The following is a 10,974-nucleotide window of genomic DNA, read 5'->3' on the forward strand; positions in this document are numbered from 1 at the left end:
CCTTCCACAAATTTGGCAGAAGGTGGTACACATGGGGGGCGATTATATTGAAGGAATGTAAGTGTGTTTACCTCAGGTAATAAAGTCATTTCAGAACTATAGAGGCGTTGCCACTACTTTTTATTCGACCTATGTATATACATTTGTACAGACGCTAAAGTAAAGTTGTCCCTGTACTTAACTAATTAAGCACTAGGCCATGAAGGCGTATGGGGGAATGGCCGTATAGATCCACGTTTTTTTATTTCGGCCTAGTTGGAGGTTAGTGGTCAGCTTCACGTTCCCGCCGATTTACCCCCGGGGAAAGAACCCCCCGTACCCACTGGATAGGAGGTTGTGTGGACCTGAGAGCCGGTCTGGACGACATGAAGAAGGGAAAACTTTTAGCTCTACCGGGACTCGAACCCTGACCTCTCAGTAATCTAGCCAGTAGCCAGTCGCTATAAGGACTGCGCTAACCCGGCTCACCTTCAGATTCACAAATTCACGTTGAAAGAATGTTCATTTAATTTTTACCAAGAACATGATACGTCTGTAAACTACGTGTGGTTTTGAAAAATCAACTGTCAATTTTTCAGCAATTTCCGAGTGTGCTCAGAAGAGCTTCTGTTAATTGTTCAACATACAACTCGGGAAATGTAAATGTGAAGTCTTCTGTTCCGCTATCTGGAAAACTGTAAGAATTATGGGAAACGTGTACAAACATAAAATGTGTGTTCATTTTTCTCTATTGCTCACACTTAAAATTAGTTTTTCTTTTGTAAATACTGAGAAAGTTACCCTTGAGATGTGCAAAGAAACCAAAGCAGGTTTTCATGTAAAATGACTGCAATTCTTGTCCAACCTTAGCAAAATTTGGAAAGTGCTAATAAATATTATTGCTACCCCTGTATATGAAATTTTTAGAAATTCATTCACAGTTGGCAGTTTTCTTCTTATAGAGAGACAGTGGACCGACAAAGAATTGGAATAGTCGCGCCATAGCTCAAGCGGTTAGTCGCTGGCTTCCCACCGCTGCGGCCCGTGTTCGATCCCGGGTCTGGTCAAGTGGGATTTGTGGTGGACAAAGTAGCGCTGGGGCGTGTTTTCTCCGAGTACTTCGGTTTCCCCTGCCAATCTTCATTCCACCAAATTCTCCATCATCATAATCACCCGGGGGAGGCTACAATAGGCCAATCAGTGGAAGCCGTGCCGAGTGGACCCAGTTGGACTCCACCCCCCACTAAGCGAATTAAAATAAAAAAAAAAAGAATTTGCATGAGTAAATTTAATATGTTCTCCACAGGGTTTTAAATGCACCTAAAATTGTACAGGTGTATTGCCTTACAACCAACTGTTTCTCTGTAAACTTCAATTCGTCACCGAGCTTGAGGTTTGCTGCAACTTCCATGGCCTCTTGCACTGTGAGGAAGGGCTGAATTAGATCCTCCTGCATGATATAGCTGGACAGCTTGTTGAAAAATTTCAGTTGCCTAGGATGACCATTAGTCTTGATAGTGCCAGACACTCCAGCAGATCTACAAAGAACATAATAATGTTAGAGGTTAATATGAAGTGTCGGGATGAAAAGTATTCAAAATAAAAAATGTGTATCTCGAAAACAAGTTGTCATACACGTATCCGGTTTATGTTATCGGAAAGCCGGTTTACACGCATGCGCCAGATGGTGACTTCCGGTGATCTCAGTAACAATATCAACACCACAGGAACAGGTTCAATGCGTGTTGTGGATAGCAGAGTTGCAATCTCTTACGGTTGTCCAGCGTCGTTTTACAACGCAACATGGACGTCAACCTCCTATACGGAAAATCATTTGGTTCTGAGACAACAAACTGAGGACTACAGGCAGTCTGTTGCATGTAAAATCTCCTGGAAAGACACGGACCCCTGATGAAAATGTCAATCGCATTAGAGAGGCATTCCAGCGAAGTCCGCGCAAATCAATTTGTGCTGCTAGCTTACAGTTACAAATTCCACCTTCAACAGTGCATGAAGTGCTACATAAAGGGTTCCGCTTAAGAGCGTATAAGATTCAAAGGATTCATGCGCTGACACCGAGTGACCAAGTAGCACGCACAAACTGCGCTCTGGCCATGCTACAAAGACGTGACGCGTCACCCGATTTTGTGCGCCAAGTGCGCTTCTCGTACAAGGCGACGTTCCATGTCAGTGCAGCCGTAAACAAGTAAAACTGTACGATTCAGGGAAGTCAAAATCCATATGTCACATGTGAGTTGGAGAGAGCAGCTCCAAAGTGAACGTGAGGGCCGGCTTAATGCATGACAAGTTGACTGGACCGTTCTTCTCTTCGGAAAAGACTGTGATCGGACGTTCGTCCCTGGACATGCTGGAGCTGTATGCGCTGCCCCAAACATCACCTCAAATTATTCTCCAACAAGATGGGGGCTCCGCCACATTTCTACCATCATGGTAGGAATCCCCTGGACAAAGAGATGGCTGGGAGATGGATCGGCAGAGGTAGACCAATCGCATGCCTCCTAGGTCGCCAGATTTAACCTCAATACATTTTTTTCTTATTGATTTATGTGAAGAACACTGTCTACCGGGTTAATATCAACGAACTTCAAAACCTGAAAGCTCGCATATGGGACGCTGTGGCTATGGTAACACCAAACCTGCTTCAAGTATGGATATTTGTCGTGCCACCAAGGGAGCCCACAGTGAAATTTATTGCGAACGTTACACGCTCAGAAAAGAATTTCATAGTTTCCCTCTGTAATGTAAAAGCAGTGTGCTTTTACCGGTTCTCACGGTCTCTTCGCCTGCGGATTTCTTATATTTTTTCTTCTACCCTGAAGATGGAGGCGATACGTTCCTCCGAAACGTCGGTTAACACCACATATACACGGTGCCAAATCCCAGTAGACTGCTTTCTTCATAGCCACCGCCGTGAAAGCCTCAAATCTTACATAGAGATTCATCTTGCTGCAATGGGTCTACTCTAGCTAATGTAACACTGTTAGAAAACTATTTCTTTGAAGGCTGAGATTTTTACAGCTGCAAACATTCATACAGAAGTCTTCTGAATTACAAACCGTTCAGATACCAATATTTCGGAGGAAAATGTTGCTCCATTGTAGTTTATTTTACGATGCTGTCAGCACTATGGCTTCAGATAAATACGTAGGACGAGTGGTGAATACAGAATTTAAAAGGACCTGAAAGAAGCATATCATAGTCAAGGTAATATCCCGGTATTCGACTGCAGGGTCTGAGGAAAACCGTAGAAAACTTGTCAAGGCAACCTGTGTCCTGTCCAAGATTCGAACCGAGTACTCCTACATACAAGTCTAGATCACTATTGTTACTGCCTCCGTCTTCAGGACAGGAGTTGGAGAAAGGGACAGGTTATTTTCGAAAGGCGGAAGGAGAAAAGTCGTGATGGACAGTGCACTTCTGAGGCAGGACAAGTTAGTGTCTCTTACATAGAACAAAATAATATAAGTTTTTCCTTTATGTAATTTGAATTACAATTTATGTGCTACTTCTATAGACCATAAATACCAAGTCAAACCTCATGCTTCTCCCGTGCTATATTATAGACTGGTATTACAATTATATGCCTATTACGTATATCACTGTAAATAGATGTCCCGTTCACGGACCTTTTATGGAAGTTATTACATGTAAGTTACAATGAAGTTAATACCACATATACGAGCTAACTAAAGACTTAATAAAGAGTTCTACCTTCTGGGATATAACGCCGTGCAGTCCGGTGAAAGTCAGTCGAAGTTTCGGAGGAACATATACGAGTAATCTTCATCTTCAGGGGCTAAGATTAAGTCAATATCTTTTACTCCCTGGGAGAGAGCCGTCGGTATCCATTACAAAAGAGGCTGAGTGGGCCCCAAAGGCGGTCTGGACGCTGTGGAGTAAAAAAAAACTATCCCTATAGCAGACCATGAAGGCCCATAGGACTGTGGGACGTCGAGTCTCACATTTTCTAGACAATCGGCTCACAGATGGCGGCGAATTTGTCAGCCTTACGTGCCGTCCGCCTTTTACCACCAGGAAAATTCCTGCTACTCATTTCTGCTAGAGGCTGAGCCGACCCCAGGTTCATAGTGCAGTTGGAAGAATTAGGTCAATTGAAAATTCCAATGACGTCAATGGGGATCGAATTCGCGACCTTCCGGCTTGTAGCATAGTGCCTCAAGTAAAAACGCTACCGAGTACCTCCTGAACGCTGTGGAGGAGAGAAATATCTCTTTCTCTGCTGTAAATCAAATTCCGACCGTTCATCCGTTATACCATCGCTATGGCTCCCCGTTTTAATCATAAACTGTATCACTGAATAAATATTTCACAAATAAAGACTTCCCAGAAATCAAACATTCACATTTAATAGGAACATCCTACAACAAATAAATATAAACACCGCAATATAAGACTGTGNAGCTGCTGGAAACACTGCTGAAAGATATTTGCAGGAAGGTCCAGTACGGCTTCCCTTGTAGCAGTGACGATCTCCTCGGCCGGGTGAATTCAACTCCCACGTAGCTTTTCTTTCAAGCCGGGAAAGGAAAAGAAATCGCATGGTGCGAGATCAGGCGATTGTACAAGCACATAGCGATGTGCAGGGGCGTTGTCGTGTAGCAACAGCAAGTTCTTCCTGCGCCAAAGCTCAGGACGCTTACGACGAAATGAATTGCGCAGCCACTGAATGATCACCTTGTAGCGGTGGTTGTTTACAGTCGTTTCTTCTGGGATGAATTCCGGGTGAACAATTCCAGATGAGTCGAAAAACAGTTCAAGCATTGCCATGCCTTTTGAGCTGTCCTGTCTCGGTTTCTTCCTACCTGGCGATGATGGCGATTTCCAGGTGGCCGATTGTCGCTTCAGTTGCGGATCGTGCAGAAAACACAATGTTTCCTCTACTGTTATGGTCCAGTGGAGAAATGTCCCATCCTTATCAGCACTATGGATCAGGTCACCTCAAAAGCTCATGCGATCATCACGCTGGTCTTTGGTCAGGACGCGTGGAAGACGAGACATGTTCAAGTCATAAGACAGAATTCCGTGGCAAGTACCATGACTAATCCCTGCTGCTGCTGCAATTTTATCTACCTTTTGGGAGCGGTTGGCACACACCAACGTTGCAACTTCTTGGATCTTGAGTTCAGTTCTGGCCGTTCTTTGCCGACTGGTATTCTCATCATATTCCAAATTGTCTCTCACCTGTGCAAATCGTTTGTGTCATTTAAACACAGCATTACAGCCCAAGGCTTTATCGTCGCACGCTTGCTTGATCATCTGAAACATTTCGCTAGCGGATTTGCCTAAATTTTGACAGAATTTGACGTTTGCCGGTTGTTCAAACTGCAACATTATCGACTTCCGCCGCTCGCAGATAACTTTTTTTTCGCAACACTGACTTTCTTTCTGAATACACCTAACGTATGTGATCGCTTCTCGCTGAAACGAGAGAAGAACGGACGCGGCACAATCTTGTGGCTCCACGTATCCGCTGTAGTGCATACCAGCTCCACTATGCGGCCAATCCAGAAAACTATTGACTCTACTACCTATACCTGACATAATATTACACAAGCTTCAAATGTTACCCCAGATATTGTATATTTCAAACGACGCATCATAAGATTGCACTATTAATTCAACATAGTTTTACGGCTACGGGCTGGACGACCGAGATCAGAGTTCGGGTGTCTTTAGTGTCAAGAATTTTGTCTTCTTCACGTTGTCCTTACCGGCCCTGAGGCCCATCCAACCTCTCGTCCAATGGTTATGGGGCGTTCTTTCCCCGGAGGGTTAAGCGGCCTGGGTGTGAAACTGACCACTCACCTCCAACTAGTACTGAGGTCAAGAATACGTGGATCTATACATCCACTCCCACATACGTCTTCATGGCGTAGTTCTNTCTGAGGTCCATCCAACCCCTCGTCCAATGGTTATGGGTGGTTCTTTCCCCGGAGGGTTAAGCGGCCTGGGTGTGAAACTGACCACTCACCTCCAACTAGTACTGAGGTCAAGAATACGTGGATCTATACATCCACTCCCACATACGTCTTCATGGCGTAGTTCTTAATCAGTTAAGCANTAAGATTGCACTATTAATTCAACATAGTTTTACGGCTACGGGCTGGACGACCGAGATCAGAGTTCGGGTGTCTTTAGTGTCAAGAATTTTGTCTTCTTCACGTTGTCCTTACCGGCCCTGAGGCCCATCCAACCTCTCGTCCAATGGTTATGGGGCGTTCTTTCCCCGGAGGGTTAAGCGGCCTGGGTGTGAAACTGACCACTCACCTCCAACTAGTACTGAGGTCAAGAATACGTGGATCTATACATCCACTCCCACATACGTCTTCATGGCGTAGTTCTTAATCAGTTAAGCACAGAAACAACTTTACCTCTACTTTTACCATTCCACTTAGTTATTTTGCTCTATTTTACGCATTTTAAATTAAAATGTTCCGAGACGCGAATAACGAGCCGAATTCAGTAAAACAAAGAAACTTATAACCAACAACTGATGTCACACGCTTATGTAATGGTTCTGGAAACAGGAGGAGAGGAGGTTACATGCTCCCACTTGTACCAGGAACAGGAATTCTTATTACCGACTCTAGCAGTAGCATTTTCACAATCCCTTTCGTTACCTTCAGTTTGTGGTACTCGTTAGAGAAAGAGTCGATAGTCTGGCCTAAACTATCGTAACTATTCAGTGCATAAATATAATAGGTTATCACAGAGTTACTTTTCCTCATTCGTAATACTTATTTCTCACAGCCCTGAATCATTACAAAATATCACGTGTATGGGTGACTTATAAGACCGGGTTTAGGATTGGATGATTGGTTTTATTAACACATTCTTTTACAGTCACTCGTAATCACAACACCTTACAGCGCTATCGCTAATCTTTCCACTTCACAAATCACTACGACGCGCTAAGCGTTTTCAGTCTTTACTAGTCATATACTGGCAACGGATTTCTAATAGTCTCACTGTAACTACGGCACATATACGGTCACATGCTACGTCTTCTCTTCACAAACTGACGTTCGACTGAAAACTGAACTGACAATTCAAAGCCAAAGTCACATTGCGACTGACGGTCAGTCAGACAGTCAGTCAGTAAGTCTTGGTGTCGAGCCCCATCTAGAGCTCATGACCAGATATTTATTACTGTTTGATATTTACGTCTTATTTTTGTGGGCTGCCCTCTCTGGCGAGAGGACGGGTCTGCCTTTTATACATGCTGCTGGCTTTTGACAGCGCAGTCTTTCTCGGGTCCGAGTCCCTTGGGACTCCTGACCATGTTCTACCCTCTCAGATTTGAGACTTCCCTTTTCGTTGCCTCCTACGACTCGCAGGGTCACGGTGGAGGTATTCGACCTCGCCTCCACAAGGGTGTGTCGAACTAATATTATTATTGGCTTCTCCTTATATAGTCTCAGGTCGGAAAACAGCACAGAAAGCACATCCGTTGCCTAGCAATGGATATATGTGTGAACCACATAGAAAAAGCCCCTTGCGACACTGATTCTATTACTGTATTCACAGTGCCGTTGCACAGAGAGGGAAGTTATCCGATCCTTGCCTGCGAATTCGTTGCTGCAGGAATATGTTTACCGAGCCGTTGCCTAGAAAAGGAATCTAGATGTCACAGTATGCTTTATTTATATTACATGTTTTTATTGTATGCTTCAATTTAGAGACGAATTATGCAACTCTCTGCATGCACGTTCCGTTGGAATATACGAGTACGTAGCTAGTGCGAGTGTATCACTGACCTACATCACATCATACATTTTGAAAGCAGTAAGTTCTGTGGCATATTTGCTCAAGGCAAGAACCGTGAAGGCAGCAGAGACAATGGTTGCTAGGAACGGCTCTGCAAACATGTCCGTTGCTAGGCAACAGATTTGTAACACGCAGTAATGGAGTAACTGCGAAGCGGTGTTCTCTACGCGGTCAGTGAAACAGCTACGTGATGCAACAATAGAGCTGTTGGGAGAGGTGTTTTCTGTGTGGTGCGTATCTAGGTGTTTTAAGCAGGACTAGTCTGGAATTTAGTTATGAGACAGTCGCCGGCCAGTAAGGACAAGAACACGGAAGCTGAGGAACCTATGGTGTTGGAAGCCGTCACCAAGAGACAACCGGTGAAGATACAGCAGACTTATAAGACTTAGTGCGTGCTGTAGTGAACTGCAAAGTGTGAGAATTAGTGTTAGCGCTATAGTTACTCATAATTACGTACTGTAAGAGTTCAATAAATCCAATTACCAATATAAACCTCGTCTATAGTCACTCCTATACGTACGTGATAATGTTGTAAGGAATACCGAACTCTTGGTTTTGGAATAATGGGTGACGTAAGGCGAACATATGACGTCATTATTCCGACCTGTAACTTAACATCCGCAATGAAGACATATTCGTCTTACTTCATACTGAAATCCTGGATCTAAATACGGGTGAACTGCCAGGCTTCGAGGTTCTTAATAGAGCGGTACAGAGATGTGACGCTGTGCAGTCCAGTAGAATGTCACCGACGTTTCGGAAGAGTGTACTGCCCTAACATTCATGGTCAAAGTCAGTGTGTTCCTCTGAAAATTCCACCGGACACCAAGGAGTCACATCCCCAAACAAATTGTTCTTTAATGTACTTCGTGAGTTATTACATTTTGAAAATTAATAAAAATTCAAAAAATTTTCGACATTCGAGACGCAGTTTTATTCAAATCCGAAAGCTTCTATAGGTTCACAGAATGGGCATGTGTTTCCTGAGGAAATTTATGTTGTACGCTGACGAAATTTCTTTTATCAGTCAGTCTGCTTCTACTGGTACTCACACGTATCCGACGAGGATATTCATCAGAGTAGATTTGCCTGCTCCAGAAGGGCCGAGGATGGCCGTCAGCTCCCCAGCTCGAAATTTGCCACTCACTGCCTTAAGAATTGTGCGTCGGCCTGCAATAAACAAAAGCACGATTAAATGTACACCCTTCTATAAAAGGCAGGCTTATAGTGAAGCAAGAAGTGCTATCTCTGCAATGTTAATTTTTACACATTAAGGTACTACATTTGTAATGTCTTCGCCCGCTCAAACACTGGGATAGTGGGTTCGAATTCCACTTTGGGCATGGATGTCTACGTTTCTGCTATGTTTCTGTTGTCCTCTGTAGGTAGTGGCTGATCACCCGTAGAAAGAGTCCTGACAAATGTCTATGAGATTCATAATTTTATAAATAATTCTAAGTAGAACAGCACAGAGGGCCTGATATGTGAAAGTGGAACAAGAAGGTACATTTTGTTGAACAGTTACAAACTCTACTATCCTGAAATTCAGTATACAGATATTTATGGTTTTTCTGTAAGTACTGACTGCTCACTGAATGTCTGACACACAAGTTTGTGAAGTCATTAAATATAATTACATCAAAAATGTTTTTAAAAATAGTCTTTGAGACAAAGAATCGCAAGATTTGTTTAAAAGTATAATGCAATGAAAAATTCTGACACATTAAGCCATGAATCTATATTTTTGTATTGAAAATATTAATCTTTAAGAAGAAAATCATAAGAAATCTGTTTACAATTATATTATTATAAAAATATAGGAGCAGATACTAAATAAATGCGTGTAACTGTGTACCAAATTTCTAGACTGTACACTACGTACGGGTGGTGATTCAGAAAATGTATAACCTACTTAAGTTCATACGTTACAGGTAGTAATGACATCCTCAATGAAGTTGGAAGAACTACGGTTGTGTCCCTGGTGGGAGCATGTCATGGACCGGGGGGTGAGTTGGGATACAGTTTGGGACACCTCCTCGTGGTCCCGCTGGTCAACATCAGTCTCTGGGTCTGGGTCAGTGTGACAAGCTGGGACTGCCGGCTGAGCTAACATGAAGTGCAAGGGCGTCATATGACCGGGGGCTCCCACGCGGTGGCATCATGACTCTCGGGTATTACTGTTTGCAGGGGACGAATGCAGGAGAACCCTCAGATAGGGGTAGCTTCAGCTACTTGGGTTGTCTTCCTGGAGTACCGTTAAAGTTCCCCCAACATTCGGGCTCAACATTCCAACAGGATTTAACCAACCAATGTTGAGGGGTGGGGATAAGGGGTGGAAACTTTATGCCAGCAGCTAGCTCAAGGAAGGGCAGATGTAGCACTTATTCAAGAACCCTGGATATGCAGAGACCAAATAAAATGTTTAACTAATACGGGAAGGCACATTTTATTCTGTAGCATCTGAAAATAATGCAAAGTCCTGTCTTTATGTCTGGAATCATATTAATGCCTTACCTTTGCTGGACTTCTGTTCTAGAGGCGCAACAACGATGAGGATAACATATGGCGGGGGCTGTGAGGAACGTATTGCTGCTTCAGTCTACCTACCATAAGATTTAGATGAACCACCAGCAACGATAGAAGTGAGGGACATCATTGACCACTGCTACAGCACGAAAAGGCAACTCATCATTGGGTATGATGCCAACGCACACCACACACTGTGGGGGAGCACCGGCACCAATCCAAGAGGAGAAAGCTTCATGGAATTTCTGGTAAGTTCGAACCTGAATATTCTCAATCATGGGAACGGAGATACTTTTGTGGTCTGCAATAGGAAGGAGGTTATTCACTTGACACTAGAGACAAATAAATATGAAACCTGCTAAGTAATTGGCATGTATCTGATGAGCCGTCTTCATCAGACCACAGATACACATGCTTTCAAATAGATAACATAACAACAAATCAAGTTACCGTCAGGAAGCCCAAGAGAACCAATTGGGAGTCGGACAAAGAGGACCTAAAAGTGAACCTGGAGATTATTTCGAGAAGTATGCAGGACAAGGGACATAGATCGATCTGTTGACCAGGTCCATCTTTCCCTGATATCAAAATTGTTCACCCAAGACAACTCGCTCACCAAGGACGGAAACTCGGTGGAATAACAAACGGAGTTGGCTGAGA

At 43.6% G+C, this 10,974-nt stretch overlaps 1 protein-coding gene across 1 annotated transcript in view; it reads right to left on the reverse strand.

Moving 5' to 3' along the window:
* LOC111872079 (ATP-binding cassette sub-family G member 4) overlaps positions 1-9,919 on the reverse strand; it is a 28,262-nt gene extending 18,343 nt beyond the window's left edge. Inside the window, exons 1-3 of the mRNA XM_023865622.2 lie at positions 9,718-9,919; positions 8,841-8,958; positions 1,328-1,517 (exon numbers count right to left, since the gene is read on the reverse strand). Of these exons, the coding sequence (XP_023721390.2) occupies positions 1,328-1,517; positions 8,841-8,958; positions 9,718-9,919 (510 nt within the window). The remainder of the gene's footprint in view (positions 1-1,327; positions 1,518-8,840; positions 8,959-9,717) is intronic.
* Positions 9,920-10,974: the final 1,055 nt, after the last annotated feature.

Source organism: Cryptotermes secundus, unplaced genomic scaffold, assembly GCF_002891405.2.
Source record: "Cryptotermes secundus unplaced genomic scaffold, Csec_1.0 scaffold241, whole genome shotgun sequence".
In the NCBI taxonomy this organism is placed as follows: Eukaryota; Metazoa; Arthropoda; class Insecta; order Blattodea; family Kalotermitidae; genus Cryptotermes; species Cryptotermes secundus.